This window comes from Triturus cristatus, chromosome 9 (genome assembly GCF_964204655.1).
Source record: "Triturus cristatus chromosome 9, aTriCri1.1, whole genome shotgun sequence".
NCBI classification, from domain to species: Eukaryota; Metazoa; Chordata; class Amphibia; order Caudata; family Salamandridae; genus Triturus; species Triturus cristatus.
The window spans coordinates 8,171,563-8,191,279 of NC_140592.1; the positions used below are offsets into that span (position 1 = coordinate 8,171,563).

Consider the following 19,717-nt stretch of genomic DNA (forward strand, 5'->3'; position numbering starts at 1 on the left):
TACTTTTCATCTGACCTCTGTATGTGTTTGCTGTTCTACGTTTATGTTTCAGGAGGAGTGGAAATTAAATACCACTTTCACTGCTTTTCCTCATATTCTACCCTGCTTGGACATAAAATACTGGAAAGGCATGCACAAAAATGGCCATGTGCCACCCTAGGGCAGGTGTGATCACTTTGCCAAAGTTATTCCAGCGAGCAGGTGTACCTTGGCGTCTCTGGTACCTGGCTGGATGAGAGTGAGTAAGTGGTCAGTTTGAGAAGCATCGATTATCTGAGTCCCTCCACCACACAACCATTATTAAAACCTCACAGCTCCCATGGGCTCTGAGAGCCACAGACCATTGCCCCAGCAGACACCCGGCACAGACGCACATGACATTCTCACTTGAGGAGTGTGGTCCCTAGTGACACCCATGGGCACTGAGAGCCACAGACCAGTGCCCACAGGTGTGCACCATAGACTCAAATGGCATCCTCACGAGCCGTGAGCCCCCTAGTGACACCCATGGGCTCTGAGGGCCACAAACCAGTGCCCACAGGTGTGCACCATAGACTCACATGACATCCTCGCGAGCCGTGAGCCCCCTAGTGACACCCATGGGCTCTGAGGGCCACAAACCAGTGCCCACAGGTGTGCACCATAGACTCACATGGCATCCTCACGAGCCGTGTCCCCCCTAGTGACACCCATGGGCACTGAGAGCCACAGACCAGTGCCCACAGGTGTGCACCATAGACTCACATGGCATCCTCACGAGCCGTGAGCCCCCTAGTGACACCCATGGGCACTGAGAGCCACAGACCAGTGCCCACAGGTGTGCACCATAGACTCACATGGCATCCTCACGAGCCGTGAGCCCCCTAGTGACACCCATGGGCTCTGAGGGCCACAAACCAGTGCCCACAGGTGTGCACCATAGACTCACATGACATCCTCGCGAGCCGTGAGCCCCCTAGTGACACCCATGGGCTCTGAGGGCCACAAACCAGTGCCCACAGGTGTGCACCATAGACTCACATGGCATCCTCACGAGCCGTGTCCCCCCTAGTGACACCCATGGGCTCTGAGGGCCACAAACCAGTGCCCACAGGTGTGCACCATAGACTCACATGACATCCTCGCGAGCCGTGAGCCCCCTAGTGACACCCATGGGCTCTGAGGGCCACAAACCAGTGCCCACAGGTGTGCACCATAGACTCACATGGCATCCTCACGAGCCGTGTCCCCCCTAGTGACACCCATGGGCTCTGAGGGCCACAGACCAGTGCCCACAGGTGTGCACCATAGACTCACATGACATCCTCACGAGCCGTGTGCCCCCTAGTGACACCCATGGGCTCTGAGGGCCACAAACCAGTGCCCACAGGTGTGCACCATAGACTCACATGACATCCTCGCGAGCCGTGAGCCCCCTAGTGACACCCATGGGCTCTGAGGGCCACAGACCAGTGCCCACAGGTGTGCACCATAGACTCACATGACATCCTCACGAGCCGTGTGCCCCCTAGTGACACCCATGGGCTCTGAGGGCCACAAACCAGTGCCCACAGGTGTGCACCATAGACTCACATGACATCCTCACGAGCCGTGTCCCCCCTAGTGACACCCATGGGCTCTGAGGGCCACAGACCAGTGCCCACAGGTGTGCACCATAGACTCACATGACATCCTCACATGGGCTCTGAGAGCCACAGAACAGTGTCCTCATCTGTGCACCACAGACCCACATGACACCCTCACATGAGGCGTGTGGCCCCTAGTGACACCCATGGGCTCTGAGAGCCACAGAACAGTGTCCACAGGTGTGCACCACAGACCCACATGACACCCTCACATGAGACGTGTGGCCCCTAGTGACATCCATGGGCACTGAGAGCCACAGACCAGTGTCCTCATCTGTGCACCACAGACCCACATGACATCCTCACATGAGGCTTGTGGCCCCTAGAGACACCCATGGGCTCTGAGAGCCACAGACCAGTGTCCTCATCTGTGTCCTGGCACACAGATCCACATGACATCTTCACCTGAGGCGTGTGGACCCTACTGACACCCATGGGCTCTGAGAGCCACAGACCAGTGCCCTCATCTGTGCACCTGGCACACAGATCCACATTGACATCTTCACATGAGGCGTGTGGCCCCTAGTGACACCCTGAGCTCTAAAAGCCACAGGCCAGTGCCCACAGCTCTGTCTCTGGCACACAGACCCACATGACATCCTCACATGAGGCGTGTGGCCTCTACTGACACACTGAGTGCTCAGAGCCACAAGCCAGTGCCCGCAGTGGTGCACCGTGCACACACACTGACATGGCATCTTCACATGTGGCGCATGGCCCCTAGTGACGCCATGGACGCTGGTCTATCCTTGCGTGTCCATCCAGAGGCTCCAGTCAGTGCAGAACGTGGGAACTCCCATGTAAGGTCCATGTATTCCCACTCCCTGGCCTTTACCAGTGGCTGTAGATTGAGGGTGTCATGGGTACAGGCTCTGGGGCTCAGCATTTAAAGACCTGGTGGCAACGCCTCAAAGGATGGGAGGGGCGGCCGCAGACCATCAGGGTCTCTGGTCCTGCTCAGAGTTATGAGACGTCACTTCCGGTGCCCTCAGAACCGAGCCTGGTGAGTGGACTGGACCCCCTCCCTCGGCTCCAGCACCCTTCGTGATCAGTACTTCGAATACAAGGCTTGTTTTGTAGGCCTGGCCCATCGACACCTTACAATTGGAAAAATCAGTTTGAAACAACACACAGCATTAGTTGATCTAGCAAGTGATTAAACATAAACAATAAGTAATAATTCAAAAGAGCATTAATGATTTATTTTTGATTTTTCATATAGATTTCAAATCATTTATCAACTCCTTTGGATATGAGCAAAAAATGAAAAGGCTGTATATACAATAATATTTACAAGGAACCGACGCAGTGACAAAGTGAATAAGGTGACTTGATGTGATAGTGAAAATGTGAATATTTACAATGTATGTACGTGATTGTCAATAAAATACAAAAAAAGTTTTTGCAAGATTTCTGCAAAAAAGTCCTCAGCTGAATTATAGGTAGATAATAAACCTTATTTTGTATTTTATTGACAATCACGTACATACATTGTAAATATTCACATTTTCACTATCACATCAAGTCACCTTATTCACGTTGTCACTGCGTCGGTTCCTTGTAAATATTATTGTATATACAGCCTTTTCATTTTTTGCTCATATCCAAAGGAGTTGATAAATGATTTGAAATCTATATGAAAAATCAAAAATAAATCATTAATGTTCTTTTGAATTATTACTTATTGTTTATGTTTAATCACTTGCTAGATCAACTAATGCTGTGTGTTGTTTCAAACTGATTTTTCCAATTGTGAGTAATTGCTTTCCCTTCGGAACCATTGTTCATATATATTGATGAGGCCCAGGTTCCTTGGGTTATAGGGTTACCCCTGTGTACCTAACTCCCATCGACACCTTAAGCTGTCCCAGGAACCTCGTGCAATCAGAAAGCATGAAAATACATTCTGTGAAGCTTCAGGCACAGACTTTACTACCAGCCAAGTACCAGCACTAAACCAACCTGCGTCTCTCAGTAACTGTTGAACAAATGCCACACTAACCCTGGGCTTTTGAGCATCATCTTTCCTTTTGAATCCCAATAAATGACTAACATGGCCACCGCTCAAATTAATTTCATATTTCAATATACTCATTCACCACTAATCCTTTTTGGGTGAGCGTGATGCTCGCCGAGAAAGCGCTTCGACGCCTCGTCAGGAGTAGTGGGCGCTATATAAATGCAATTACAATTACATATATCCATACAGAGGGGCTTGGGGACAGCCCACTTCATTCATTGGTCTCTTCAACTGTCCCTCAGTGTTGCCTCCGCCCACCTCAGCATGCATCATGGGCTCCCTTGCACTCTGAGAGATGGATTTTAAGTGACCAGGAGTGCACATTTCTCTAAAAGGAAGCGCCTTCCAGTTCTAGGGCTGGTGGTCCTAATATTTACAAGTGCTTTTTCATGTTTCCCCCATTCTTGTTTATATTGTAGTGCGTGCCTGAAAACAAAATGTGACCATAGCACCAGCTTGCCAAGGCCCGACCTGTTGGCTTTACCATCATACAGTTTCGCAAACAATACAAAGCCCATTAAAGTGATTACAACATTTACCCCAACCCCTCTCACCTTCACCCCTCCACAACACACTCCTATTAAAATCACAGGGAGTTACATTGTGCGACTCTTGACCCGAGTAGCATGTTAACAAGGGCTTTATCTCCGCTTTTTTGGCTTTAAAAGCCAAAGAAGCGGTGATAAAAATATCGCCCTATCAACAACAGGGTGCTAACATGCAAAATCGCATGTTAGCACCCTTTTTCACTACGCTTCCCTTTGCATCTCTAATGAGATGCAAAGGGGGCGTTCCAGAGCAAAATAATAGGAGAAATGTCGCTAAGCGACATTTCTCTTATTATCAAGCTTCACGCTAACCCTGTTAGAGACAAAAAAAGCAGCGCTAACCGCGGTTAACGCTGCTTTTTTACGTCTGCTAATTTTCAGACTTAGCCATGTAATCCAATGGGAGGTGGATGACATGGCTAAGTCCACCATGGGCTATCAACAAGGATATCCCTATCCTTGTAGTTTTATCGCTGCATTACCAGCGATAACCTCCCAAAATGCCGCTATCTCTGGATTTTTTATCGCCTAGGTGGTTAGCGTTGTTAATAACACGATGACCAGGCGATATTATCCAGCGATAGCGGGCGTTAAAAAAATGAACGCTAAGCGCCCTTAGCGTTACTTTTCCCCGTTCCTTGTTAATACGCCCCACAGTACGTGTGTCCTGGGCTGGCTGCTTCTACTCTGAGGGCGTCGGCACTTAACACCAAACCTGCACAATGAAAGCCCCCCCACCCCCACCCCTGGTGCAGCCGGACCTGTGCGGGGTCCATTGCACAGCCCTGGGTGGGGGTGGTGGGGGGTGCCCAGGTGCCCCCACCCCACGGAGCCCTCCGCTCCCTCTCATGCCCACATAAGGCCAGGCAGAGGCAGGTCTAAATCTGGGAAGAATGCGAACTCCGGAGCCGAGGACAAGAGACGAGATAAAGGCCCCCAGCAGCCCCCACCGGATGCCAAGCGCTGAACAATCCCCAGGTTTATCTCGCCCCCTCCCACCTCTGTGGCCTGTGTTAAAAATACCCGGCCTCGGGGAGTCCTGTTACCGGGGTGGGGGGCACAGCAAGTGTTCGCCAGGCGGGGGGCTGCCCCGGGCGTGCCAGTGCCCTGTCAGGACAATACGAGACAGTGTGACCCACCCTGGTCATCCCCCACACAGCTGTCCGGCCCATCACAGGGGTATGCCTCCCCTCCCCCCCCCCACCCCCGGCAGCTATTGTTATCTCGCAAAACAGCCCCCTCCACCCCAGCTATTGTTACCCTTCCCCGCCCCCCCAGCTATTGTTGCTGACAAGCGCCCCTCCCCCCACCACAGCTGTCATGAACAACATAAAGTGGACGTCAAGGGCACATGTGAGCTATTGTTAACTGCTGGTGAATTTTAAAGTGGAGAGATTCTGCCAAGAGGTACCGGTACCGTCCATAAACCTCAGAGACTCTGCTGAGAAGTACCGGTACCGTCCATAAACTACAGACACTCTGCTGAGAAGTACCGGTACCGTCCATAAACCACAGAGACTCTGCTGAAAAGTACCGGTACCGTCCATAAACCACAGACACTCTGCTGAGAAGTACCGGTACCGTCCATAAACCACAGAAACTCTGCTGAGAAGTACCGGTCCCGCCATAAACTACACACACTCTGCTGAGAAGTACCGGTACCGTCCATAAACCACAGACACTCTGCTGAGAAGTACCGGTACCGTCCATAAACCACAGACACTCTGCCAAGAGGTACCGGTACCGTCCATAAACCACAGAGACTCTGCTGAAAAGTACCGGTACCGTCCATAAACCACAGAAACTCTGCTGAGAAGTACCGGTCCCGCCATAAACTACACACACTCTGCTGAGAAGTACCGGTACCGTCCATAAACCACAGACACTCTGCTGAGAAGTACCGGTACCGTCCATAAACCACAGACACTCTGCTGAGAAGTACCGGTACCGTCCATAAACCACAGACACTCTGCTGAGAAGTACCGGTACCGTCCATAAACCACAGACACTCTGCCAAGAGGTACCGGTACCGTCCATAAACTACAGACACTCTGCTGAGAAGTACCGGTACCGTCCATAAACCACAGACACTCTGCCAAGAGGTACCGGTACCGTCCATAAACCACAGAGACTCTGCTGAAAAGTACCGGTACCGTCCATAAATCACAGACACTCTGCTGAGAAGTACCGGTACCGTCCATTAACTACAGACACTCTGCTGAGAAGTACCGGTACCGTCCATAAACTACAGACACTCTGCTGAGAAGTACCGGTACCGTCCATAAACCACAGACACTCTGCTGAGAAGTACCGGTACCGTCCATAAACCACAGACACTCTGCTGAGAAGTACCAGTCCCGCCATAAACTACACACACTCTGCTGAGAAGTACCGGTACCGTCCATAAACCACAGACACTCTGCTGAGAAGTACCGGTACCGTCCATAAACCACAGACACTCTGCTGAGAAGTACCGGTACCGTCCATAAACCACAGAGACTCTGCTGAAAAGTACCGGTACCGTCCATAAACCACAGAAACTCTGCTGAGAAGTACCGGTCCCGCCATAAACTACACACGCTCTGCTGAGAAGTACCGGTACCGTCCATAAACCACAGACACTCTGCTGAGAAGTACCGGTACCGTCCATAAACCACAGACACTCTGCTGAGAAGTACCGGTACCGTCCATAAACCACAGACACTCTGCTGAGAAGTACCGGTACCGTCCATAAACCACAGACACTCTGCCAAGAGGTACCGGTACCGTCCATAAACTACAGACACTCTGCTGAGAAGTACCGGTACCGTCCATAAACCACAGTCATTCTGCCAAGAGGTACCGGTACCGTCCATAAACCACAGAGACTCTGATGAAAAGTACCGGTACCGTCCATAAATCACAGACACTCTGCTGAGAAGTACCGGTACCGTCCATTAACTACAGACACTCTGCTGAGAAGTACCGGTACCGTCCATAAACTACAGACACTCTGCTGAGAAGTACCGGTACCGTCCATAAACCACAGACACTCTGCCAAGAGGTACCGGTACCGTCCATAAACTACACACACTCTGCTGAGAAGTACCGGTACCGTCCATAAACCACAGACACTCTGCTGAGAAGTACCGGTACCGTCCATAAACCACAGACACTCTGCTGAGAAGTACTGGTACCGTCCATAAACCACAGACACTCTGCTGAGAAGTACCGGTACCGTCCATAAACCACAGACACTCTGCCAAGAGGTACCGGTACCGTCCATAAACTACAGACACTCTGCTGAGAAGTACCGGTACCGTCCATAAACCACAGACACTCTGCCAAGAGGTACCGGTACCGTCCACACTCTGCTGAAAAGTACTGGTACTCTCCATAAACTACGGACACTCTGCTGAAAAGTACCGGTACTGTCCATAAACTACAGACACTCTGCTGAAAAGTACCGGTACTGTCCATAAACTACGGACACTCTGCTGAAAAGTACTGGTACTGTCCATAAACTACAGACACTCTGCTGAAAAGTACCGGTACTGTCCGGAAACTACAGAGACTTTGCTCAGATGTATTGGTACTCAGAGGCGTGGCTTCAGGGGGGGTTTTGGGGTGTTACACCCCCCTAATAAAAGTATTTTGTGATAAATAGTTGGGCAGCGGCGCTTTCAGTTGGGGATGGTGAGGTGTCTGTCGGATTTCACCAGGAAATGTTACATACACACAGACACAAACACACACACACACTCTCTCTCCCTCTCTCTGTCTGGAAAGAGAATGAAAACAATGTTGGTTATTTTACAAGATGTGTTGTATTTAGGCGGAGGTGGAGCACACAGTAGAGCTAAACATGGTCCCCATAATGGGGAACATTAAGAATGACCTTCGGCGATGGGATGATTTGAAGTTGTCAATAATGGGGAGGTGGAATCTCATCAAAATGATGAGCTTGCCAAAACTATTGTAGATCTTCCGAACGATCCCCCTGGAAATACATAATCATTGGTTCAGGCAAATCTAGAGGGAGGTGGCTAGATTTATTGCAGGACCAGGAGAGCCAATGCCTTCCTATCCCTCCTACGGATAGAGGGGGGTGAGGGCCTCCTCAATTCAAGCTATGCAGCCTAGCCGCAGCTCTGCAATAGTATGGGCCTCTCTTTGGGATTAAGCAAGGGATGGAGATGACCGAAGCTATGTCCCGTCAATCCTTGAGATTCTGATTGGAGTACGGGCTAATGGCTGCCTCTTCAAATTTTACGAATCAAGGGGCATATCAACAACAACCGGCGATAATTATCTCTAAGCGCACTTAGCGCTAGGATAATTATCGCCGGCTAGCGTTGGTTTTTATCGCTGAGATAGCGTGCTATTAGCAACGCTTATCTCAATAGCGATAACAATCTACACACTAACAGGCTAACGTGTGATTATCGCTGGAAACCCAGCGATAATCACACGTTACCTTGTTGATAGGGACAGACAAACTTAGCCATGATATCCTCCTTCCATAGGATATCATGGCTAAGTCAGAAAAATACCAGATGTAAAAAAGCAGCGTTAACCGCGGTTAGCGCTGCTTTTTTTGTCTCTAACAGGGTTAGCGACATTCTTGATAATAGGAGAAATGTCGCTTAGCGACATTTCTCCTATTATTTTACTCTGGAACGCCCCCTTTGCATCTCATTAGAGATGCAAGGGGAAGCGTAGAGTAAAAGGGTGCTAACATGCAAATTTGCATGTTAGCACGCTGTTGTTGATAGGGCGCTAGTTTTATCTCTCCTTTTTTGGCTTTTAAAGCCAAAAAAGCAGAGATGAAGCCCTTGTTGATATGCCCCCAAGATATTTAAAAAAAACGTGGTTCAAGATCTTGGTCGCTGCTTTTTGTAATTGGGCAGGCGTACAGAAAAAAACAGGGGTGGGTAGGTTTAGTAGGTATGATCGGGAAGGACTTTACAAGATGAGTGCCTGGCAAGGTGAGGAAAAGGGGGCTTTTACAAGATAAAAGACCTCTCGGCTGGGGACCATATCGCATCTTTTGAGGCAGCTAGGGAAAGATTTAATATCCCCCCGGAACTTTTTCAAGTTTTTACAGCTGAGGGACTTTCTTCTCAAAAACGCTGGTGGCGATGCGGGCTTTGTGCAGGTGCCCCTGATTGAATTGCTAATTAGTATTTCAGGCTCTTCGATTTCACAAACTTTATAGATCCCTGCCGGCAGGGGCGCCGGACGATCTAGACAAGCATAGGCTGAGATGGCATCGATCCCTGCCGGCAGGGGCGCCGGACGATCTAGACAAGCATAGGCTGAGATGGCATCGATCCCTGCCGGCAGGGGCGCCGGACGATCTAGACAAGCATAGGCTGAGATGGCATCGATCCCTGCCGGCAGGGGCGCCGGACGATCTAGACAAGCATAGGCTGAGATGGCATCGATCCCTGCCGGAAGGGGCGCCGGACGATCTAGACAAGCATAGGCTGAGATGGCATCGATCCCTGCCGGAAGGGGCGCCGGACGATCTAGACAAGCATAGGCTGAGATGGCATCGATCCCTGCCGGAAGGGGCGTCGGACGATCTAGACAAGCATAGGCTGAGATGGCATCGATCCCTGCCGGCAGGGGCGCCGGACGATCTAGACAAGCATAGGCTGAGATGGCATCGATCCCTGCCGGAAGGGGCGCCGGACGATCTAGACAAGCATAGGCTGAGATGGCATCGATCCCTGCCGGAAGGGGCGCCGGACGATCTAGACAAGCATAGGCTGAGATGGCATCGATCCCTGCCGGAAGGGGCGCCGGACGATCTAGACAAGCATAGGCTGAGATGGCATCGATCCCTGCCGGAAGGGGCGTCGGACGATCTAGACAAGCATAGGCTGAGATGGCATCGATCCCTGCCGGCAGGGGCGCCGGACGATCTAGACAAGCATAGGCTGAGATGGCATCGATCCCTGCCGGCAGGGGCGCCGGACGATCTAGACAAGCATAGGCTGAGATGGCATCGATCCCTGCCGGCAGGGGCGCCGGACGATCTAGACAAGCATAGGCTGAGATGGCATCGATCCCTGCCGGAAGGGGCGCCGGACGATCTAGACAAGCATAGGCTGAGATGGCATCGATCCCTGCCGGAAGGGGCGCCGGACGATCTAGACAAGCATAGGCTGAGATGGCATCGATCCCTGCCGGAAGGGGCGTCGGACGATCTAGACAAGCATAGGCTGAGATGGCATCGATCCCTGCCGGCAGGGGCGCCGGACGATCTAGACAAGCATAGGCTGAGATGGCATCGATCCCTGCCGGAAGGGGCGCCGGACGATCTAGACAAGCATAGGCTGAGATGGCATCGATCCCTGCCGGAAGGGGCGCCGGACGATCTAGACAAGCATAGGCTGAGATGGCATCGATCCCTGCCGGAAGGGGCGCCGGACGATCTAGACAAGCATAGGCTGAGATGGCATCGATCCCTGCCGGAAGGGGCGTCGGACGATCTAGACAAGCATAGGCTGAGATGGCATCGATCCCTGCCGGCAGGGGCGCCGGACGATCTAGACAAGCATAGGCTGAGATGGCATCGATCCCTGCCGGCAGGGGCGTCGGACGATCTAGACAAGCATAGGCTGAGATGGCATCGATCCCTGCCGGAAGGGGCACCGGACGATCTAGACAAGCATAGGCTGAGATGGCATCGATCCCTGCCGGCAGGGGCGCCGGACGATCTAGACAAGCATAGGCTGAGATGGCATCGATCCCTGCCGGCAGGGGCGCCGGACGATCTAGACAAGCATAGGCTGAGATGGCATCGATCCCTGCCGGAAGGGGCGCCGGACGATCTAGACAAGCATAGGCTGAGATGGCAGGATAGGCTAGGGATTTCGGACTCTTGTGTTTTTTAAATCATTAGAAATGGGGGATACTGTACTGTGCTCTGCCAACCTGCGGTCACAACACTTAAAAACTCTTTTTGATCTTTATATAACGCCTGCGAAAATTATTAAATGGGGAGGAGTGGAGGGGACCCCTTGTTTCAGGTCTAAGGTACATGGTGCAGATCAGGTTCGTATTTTCTCTACATGCCCTAGCATAGAACCGCTTGGCCGAGAAATTTCTGTTTTTTTACGGTATGTCCTGAAAGAGGATGTCCCTTTATCACCTCAACTTATGTTACTAGATGTAACAGAACAAGATGGGAAAACTGGAGAAGAGCTTACTTTTATAGCGATGTCAGTCCTCAGACTTTGCGTAGCCTCAGCACGGCTAGACCCTTCACCCCGACCTTCCAGCAGCACATATATAATTTAGAAAGAGCACCTTACGAACGGAGAGGTACAAATGGTAATATTAAAAGGAAAAGGATTTGGGGGCCTTTAACTGCCTGGGCTACTCCATTCACCCAAGCAGAATGAATGTTGTGGTATTATCCAATTACGATTTTGTATCTACGACACATTTTCGATGCTTTCACCACCCTCTCTATTGTATTTATGCCCAATACTGTGTATGCTGCTGCTGTATTTCTAGATGTATCAGTTTTTATGATTAATGGAACTTAAATGAATTCAGCTCTCTGTTTATAGTCTGTATATAGTCCTTCATAATCTTTTAACCTTTCTAATACCGCTCTTATCGGTTAATGAATTAATCGGTTTTATAACAATGATTATTCGAAATGAAATGTGGTTTTGGACTATACGCATATGTACTTTGACTCTGCTGCAATTGCACTTTGTTCAGGAAAAATAAAAATAAATAACACAAAAAAAAGAACCCGGCACACCTGGACCTATCACACCAGAACCTGTCAAACTGGACCTGTCACGCTAGAACCTGTCACACCTGGACTTGTCACACCAGAACCTATGACAGATGTCACACCAGAACCTGTCACACCTGGACCTGTCACACCAGAACCTGTCACACCTGGACTTGTCACACCAGAACCTATGACAGATGTCACACCAGAACCTGTCACACCTGGACTTGTCACACCAAACCTGTGACAGATGTCACACCAGACCATGTCACACCTGGACCTGTCACTTCAGAACCTGTGACAGCTGTGACACCAGAGCCCATCACACCTGGACCTGTGACACCAGAACCTGTGACAGGTGTGACACAAGAACCCGTCACTCCTGGACCTGTGACACCAGAACCTGTGACAGGTGTGACACCAGAAACCGTCACACCTGGACCTGTCACACCAGAACCAGCGAGAGCTGTGACAACAGAACCCGTCACACCTGGACCTATCACACCAGAACCCATCACACCTAGACCTGTCAGACCAGAATTTGTGACAGGTGTGACACCAGAACCCATCATACCTGAACATGTCACACCTTGACCTGTCACACCAGAACCTGTGAGAGCTGTGACACCAGAACTCATCACACCTGGACCTGTGACACCAGAACCTGTGACAGGTGTGACACCAGAACCCGTCATACCTGGACCTGTGACACCAGAACCTGTGACAGATGTGACACCAAAACCTGTCACACCTGCACCTGTCACATCAGTACCAGCGAGAGCTGTGACAACAGAACCCGTCACACCTGAACCTGTGACATCTGTGACACCAGAACCCGTCACACCTGGACCTGTCACACCAGAACCCGTCACACCAGAACCCGTCACACCTGGACCTGTCACACCTGGACCTGTCACACCAGAACCCGTCACACCAGAACCCGTCACACCTGGACCTGTCACACCTGGACCTGTCACACCAGAACCTGTCACACCTGGACTTGTCACACCAGAACCTGTGACAGGTGTGACACCAGAACCCGTTAAACCTTGACCTGTGACACCGGAACCTGTTAACCACAACAAGAGCTGCTCCTAGTGTAGTGACCACTGTGGAGTTATGGTTATATTATGAGTGAGGGCATCTCAAAAAATGTGACGGACTGGTCTCACACACCGCCTGGTGTCATGCTTCATCATTGACCAGTCCTCGCCCTCTAAAACCTTGGTTTGATAGAGGGCGGGCATACACCTGACGACAGGGATGCACTTCTAAACTAAGTGGGGGCCCATGAAAAAGTGAGTGAGAGTAAAAATCATTATAGTTATCAAATTGTGTTTTTAATGTGATTGGTAACTATATGATATTAAAATCAATGGACGGTGTATGGGGAAATTATTGTCCCTAACCATAGTGTAAGCGGTCGACATGTTTCTGCAGTGTTGGCCCAGATGGGTCCAACATCCTCCCCGATGTTATGAACATCGGGGAGGATCGGGAGCAGTCACCTAGGAGCAACGCGGGAATCTTTCCTTGAGGCAGGTTTGACACCAGGGGTTTCCCCTCCCCCCATGGGGCAAGTAGCTTGGGTATCTAGGGCTTGAACTTGGAAGCCATTTCAAAAGTGGAGAGTGACACAGGTCACACCCGCACAGTGGTATCTGCTTGCCACCAGTTGGTAAGAACGGAGCCCCATATTCTTTACACTAAGGTCCTGATGAATGCCCTGGACCCACCTGGGCCAACACGGCCGAAACATGTCAACCGCATACACTATGGTTAGGGGACAATAATTTCCCCATACACCGTCCATTGATTTTAATATCCTATAGTTACCAATCGCATTAAAAACACAATTTGATAACTATAATGATTTTTACTCTCACTCACTTTTTCACGGACCCCCACTTAGTTTAGAAGTGCATCCCTGTCGTCAGGTGTATGCCCGCCCTCTATCAAACCAAGATTTTAGAGGGCGAGGACTGGTCAATGATGAAGCATGACACCAGGCGGTGTGTGAGACCAGTCCGTCACATTTTTTGAGATGTCCTCACTCATAATACAACCATAACTCCACAGTGGTCACTACACTAGGAGCAGCTCTTGTTGTGGTTAACATTTATTGTTAGAGGCTGCTATCTCCTCGAACCCCGCGCCTCTTGTTCCCTTCTCCACGCATTGTGGAGCTCATGTGTGATTATGACACCAGAACCTATGACAGTTGTGACACCAGAACCCGTCACACCTGGACCTGTCATACCAGAACGTGTGACACCAGAACCCGTCACACCTGGACCTGTGACAGGTGTGACAACAGAACCCGTCACACCTGGACTTGTCACACCAGAACGTGTGTCACCAGAAACTATGAGAGCTGTGACACCAGAACCCGTCACGGGTGAGCCCGAATCACCCGAACCTGTGCCACCTGTACGAGTGACGTGCAGCACGCACACTGAGACCTCAGAAAGGATTATTTCAGCGACGGCTTTGCCGTGGTGTTGACGTGTCTATAGAGGGGGTGACGTGTTTATGAAGGAACTCGGTGCAAACGGAAGCCGGTTCAACGTCACAGGAAGGGTGGGTGTAAACCATGGGTCAGGGGTGGGGTATCGACCTCCTCTTTCGTGCTGTTGGTTTGATATGATTTGTTTCTTTGGTTTGTGTGAACCGGAAATAACTGTACTGAAAGTATAAATGAAGCTATGAATGAGATTAGAGCGCAGATCTCACCTCTCGGCCTCTCTCTTCCCACCCCAGGTTGAACAGCTGACGGAAGAGCAGAAGAATGGTGAGTCGCCGGCTTTACTACCCGTTTCTGTCGGAATCCACTGATTATAGCGCTCTCCTGCAAGCTAATGTCACAGGAGCTGGAACTGACCCTGTAGTGCCTTGAGCACCTAGCTAGGGTTTGAAGCACAATGTGAATATAATTAATCCCCAGAAGGAGTCTTTTTAAAAAAAAAAAAGTGTGATGCGTGGCAAGAAATGAAACGCGCCCTTTCTTTGCATGGACTAGAATTCATCAGCGTTTTAATAGGGATACCTGTGGCGGCTCCTGCGCTGTGGGGGAGGAGCGTAGCCCCACTGCTTGTAAGCAGTGCCGAGTAGAAACATAAAATGATAATTACTTGGAGTTATTTTCATGTTATGCTTCGTGTCCTGCTGCTTTGCGGGCGGTTGAGTGGGCGGGGCTGCCCTGCTCTCGGAGTGCGCAAAGACTGTTTGGTCAGCCCTCTCAGGACGCCCAAACCAGTCATGCGCACTTTCCCCGTTTTCCATGCAGGATGCATTACAGCCTGGATGGAAAACTTGCCCACCCCCACCCCTCTAGCCCATGGCTGAGCGCCGTGTCACGGGGGGGTGGGGGTGGTGGTGGTTGGGGTCGCTCAGTCAGGTTGGAATCCCATTGGCAGGGGGAATCGGTATCTGGAGAGGGGGGGCGGGCCCTGTACCCAGGAGGGCAGCCGCAGAGGAGGGATGGCAGCCAGGTCTCACTCAGTCAGGCTGGCCTTCCTAGGAATTAGCTGGTTGGGACGATGTCATTCCTCAAGCAGTGGGGCGGCTTGTACTGCAGAATATGGAGCAAGGGAACATCAAGATATCAGAATGTCTTGGAACATTGCGGTCTCAGAATATCGTGGGCCGAATATTGAGAGAGAACTATCCGAAGGTCAGTGCATATAGAGGGAGAATAGATAGACTATCTTTCAGCCTTGAAGATATATATATCGTCAAGGTACATATATGTGGAGTTAGGTACAGAATATCTCTACTTACTTTACAATGTTTCGGCCTCAATATTCTGGTCATGATATTTTGTGACATCGAGACTCCTGTCTCGATAATCGGCAAACTCCCCTCGCTGGTTGGCATAAGATGTCCCAGTCGGATCTCTGGTTGAGATAAGGAAGCCCCTTTTTCGTCGCTTGTTTGGTGTAAGGCCTCCAATAAGATCATTGGTTGGGAGAAAGTGCCCCAATCGGATCATTCATTGTGATGAAGTGGTGGTGCAATCAGATGATGGCTAGGATAAGGTTGTCCAATCAGATCTCTGGTTGAAATAAAGTGGTTTAATTAGATCTTTGATTGACACGTGGGTGCCTAGTCAGATCGGTAATTGGTTTAAGGCGGTCGTATCAGACCCACGGGATGACAGCCCTGCAGTCCTTTACATGTGAGGTTGCACCACACTGCCTGTCTCCGCCTTCCCAGCGCTTCCAACCAGAGCAGGAGGAAGTAGGTTAAAGTAGAGTGGGACTTTCTTCTTTCCTGCTGGGGAACACTACGGCCAGACCTACACAACCCTGAAACCCCCCACGAGACGGTGATTGTAAACACGACTCCCTGATAGGGAACAAGATGACAATACAGATGTATTGGTAGTCAAGTGTATTCCAATGATACCGGTTGAAAAGTAGCCCGGCGTCTACTGGACTACACTTCCCAGGTTCCCCTGCTGTTCCCAGCTCTTGACATCCACATCCTGCAGCTAGGGGTCTCCCGGACCCCACTTCCCAGGTTCCCCTGCTGTTCCCAGTCTACCTACTCAGTTCTTGACATGCACACCCTGCCAGGGGTCTACTGGACCACACTTCCCAGGTTCCCCTTTGCAATTGGGATTTAGACCGGGCCATAGCACTGAAACACCCCTGCTGGCAGTCAGGGACTCTCTGAGACTCTTATTAGCTGCAGGAACTCCTTCCATGCCCATGCTGTTGGATATCTCTGCAGCCTTCGATACGGTCTCCCATGCCGGGCTGCCGGAGAGGCTGCGCGAGATAGGCATTCAGGCACCAGCTCTTAAATGGGTACATAACTTTTTGGAAGACAGATGCCAAACTATTCCCCTCAGCCCCTATACCTCTTGCAAGATGTGATTAGATGGGGGTGTACCATGGGGCTCTTGTTTGAGCCCTACACCGTTCAACATTTATATGACACCCCTTGCTAAGATCATTGCGCCTTATGGCTTTCGAATAATATCTTATGTTGATGATACCCAGCTGACCTTCACCCTTGAACCCGATCTGGCCACAACTAAAGAGCTCTTTGCCAAGGAACTGACAGCTATCTACAATCAGACGTGGAATAGACTGAGATCACGCTGTTCGGCAAAGCCACCTCTCAGTGGTGTAACAAAACTTGAGGGCCCCCCCCTGCAAGGTATGTGGAGGGGCCCCCTCGGGGCTCAATCAGGAGCTCCCGGGCCGGCGCATTGTGCTGAGGGGCACCCCTGGAGCTTGGGGGCCCCCCCGCACCGTGGAGGATGCGGAGGCCTGTGTTACGCCCCTGTCCCCTCTCTGTGGTTGGATGATTGGTGGCCTCTCCAACTGGGTTCAATTCAATCGCCCAAACAATCCTTGAAGAACCCTGGCATAAACATTGACAAAGCCCCCCTCTCTATGAAAGACCATATTTTGGCTGCCACTGGTTTTTGCAATCATAATATGCATAATATTTCCATAGCTCCCAATCTCTGCCAGAAGAACTTTAGTACAAGCCCTGGTAGTGCGCCAACTAGACTACGGCAACGCTGTACTAGCAGCAGTGAATGAGACGCTTGTGGATAAACTACAGGTAGTTTAAAATACGGCAGCCAGGCTTGTTCTTAATGTTCCACCCGGCCCCCCGTTGGCCCCTTCACTAAAGGCTCTGCATTGGCTGACAGTAAGAAAAAGGAGCAGGTTTAGGGTCTTCCGTCTCACACCTAACGCATTAAGGAGCAAACGCCCATAAATCGTGTGTACCCACCAGAAGCTTAAGATCCAAGGATAAAGCCGTGCTGTGCCTACCCTGCATCCGCTGGACCAGATGCGGGGGGAGAGCCTTTTCCAGCTTGGCCCCTTCCTATTGGAATAAGCACCCCGTGCATATTTGCACCTGGATGAACTATTGCCAATTTAGGAAACTGTTGAAAGCTACCTGTCCTTGGGGATGCTTGCTTCCAACTGTAGACAACGCCGAGACGCCCAATGGGTGATTTGAGCGCCATATCAAATATAATTAACATAACATAACGCCCATAGAGCTTGGAACTAGACGTGAGACTGTTTTGACAACAAGGTAACTGTTCTATAAGTCCCACCTGACCCTCTTGGCGTCCTCCCTGCCGGAGCCGGCCGCCCGAAGTGGGCTGGAGTAGCTGGATGAAACTTTATAAAACTTTTACAAAGTTTCTAAAGTTTGCGCTAACTGCAGCATTTGTCAGTGCTTGTTTATGATTTGAGAGAAAAGCAGTGATTTTACATTTTAATTAAAAATCTATATCTGCAGGACCCTCTGGTGGATTTTGTTTGTTTTGGTGTAAACATTCATAGAAATAAGATCTATTTTTATAACTTGGTGTTGGATTTCTTCCTTGTTGTGTGACTTTATTTCGTTGTTTTCGTTCTTCCAAATGCTTTACAGTTCTTCCCTTGTTTAAGCCTGACTGCTCAAAGCCACAGCTACCCAGGGTTGGGCTGAAGGATTTACAAATGAGCCTGACTAGACACAAGATGGTATTGTGAGTGTATCGCACGGCGAGGTCTCACACCCACACCATATGACACACCACGTTCCTCACACAGAGTCAGGTGTAGTCCAGGTTCTTCAGGACGCCCTTGGATACATGCTTCGGCAGCAGCCACATGTTAAACCATATGTAGGGGCACGGAGGCCTCCTGGTTCTTGATAATCAGAAATATCTCAGACACCTACAACCATCCTCACCTCCCACAGCCTGGTTGGAAACCTTCTGCTGTGGTACAGGCGCCTCTTCCCACCAGTCTCGCTGGCTTTAGAATGGATGCAGTGAAGGCTTCTGATGAGGGGTTGTTTTATCTTTCTGCAGAGTTCCGGGCGGCCTTCGACATCTTCGTCCTGGGTGCGGAGGACGGCTGCATCAGCACCAAGGAGCTGGGGAAGGTGATGAGGATGTTGGGGCAGAACCCTACTCCCGAGGAGCTGCAGGAGATGATTGACGAGGTGGATGAGGATGGTAGGTCCACTTTCTGACACCTCCCCAGGTGTCAAACTCATGGGAGCCCTGGCTGTATGATGGGTCGAGATACAACTAGGCAGGATGGGTGCAAGTGTGTGCTCTCATTCTGGAGACGTAGATGAGGGAGCTGCACTGAGAAGGCCTAAAAGGGCTGGAAATAGTGTCTGGATTCCCTCATGGGCGAATTTACAAATCCTGATTGATTGATTGATTGATTAATATAATGCAAGTATCATGAGACTCCTGTCCATGATCCACTTAACGCATCATGGATTTATGGTAAATCAGTTTATCTCAAATGACAGCTACCCTGGGTACCTGGATCAGGTGGAGTCGGTCTGGCTCTAGGGAGTTACTCTTCACATTTCCATGGTGGTGAAGCTCTGCGCTGAGGCTACACTGCCCTTGTTCTGACGCCTCTCCTTCCTCCCCAGGCAGCGGCACTGTGGACTTCGATGAGTTCCTTGTCATGATGGTGCGGTGCATGAAAGACGACAGCAAAGGGAAGTCAGAGGAAGAGCTGTCGGACCTCTTTCGGATGTTTGACAAGTAAGTCTTCATTCATTCATGCATTCATTCATTCATTCATTCACTCAGGCTGAAGCCTTGGAGGGAGCTGGCCATGGAGGGATTCACAAGTGAGGGTCGTGCCCCTGCATGGTAAACTCTTAGAGTGGGAAGTGCCTACATTCTTCAGATTTCACCCCAAGGAGGTATTGAGGAACTTAGATGATCAGGGTAGGACCAAGGCTAATTAAAGAGAAGCAGAACTTGCTTGAAATGCCAAGGTTGTGGCCT

The 19,717-nt window shown here is 50.5% G+C and overlaps 1 protein-coding gene across 1 annotated transcript in view; it reads left to right on the top strand.

The window, feature by feature from the left end:
• Positions 1 to 19,717, top strand: part of TNNC1 (troponin C1, slow skeletal and cardiac type) — a 38,502-nt gene that overhangs the window by 12,383 nt on the left and 6,402 nt on the right. The window contains exons 2-4 of the mRNA XM_085624217.1: positions 14,695 to 14,725; positions 18,770 to 18,916; positions 19,354 to 19,468. Coding sequence (XP_085480343.1) covers positions 14,695 to 14,725; positions 18,770 to 18,916; positions 19,354 to 19,468 — 293 coding nt within the window. The remainder of the gene's footprint in view (positions 1 to 14,694; positions 14,726 to 18,769; positions 18,917 to 19,353; positions 19,469 to 19,717) is intronic.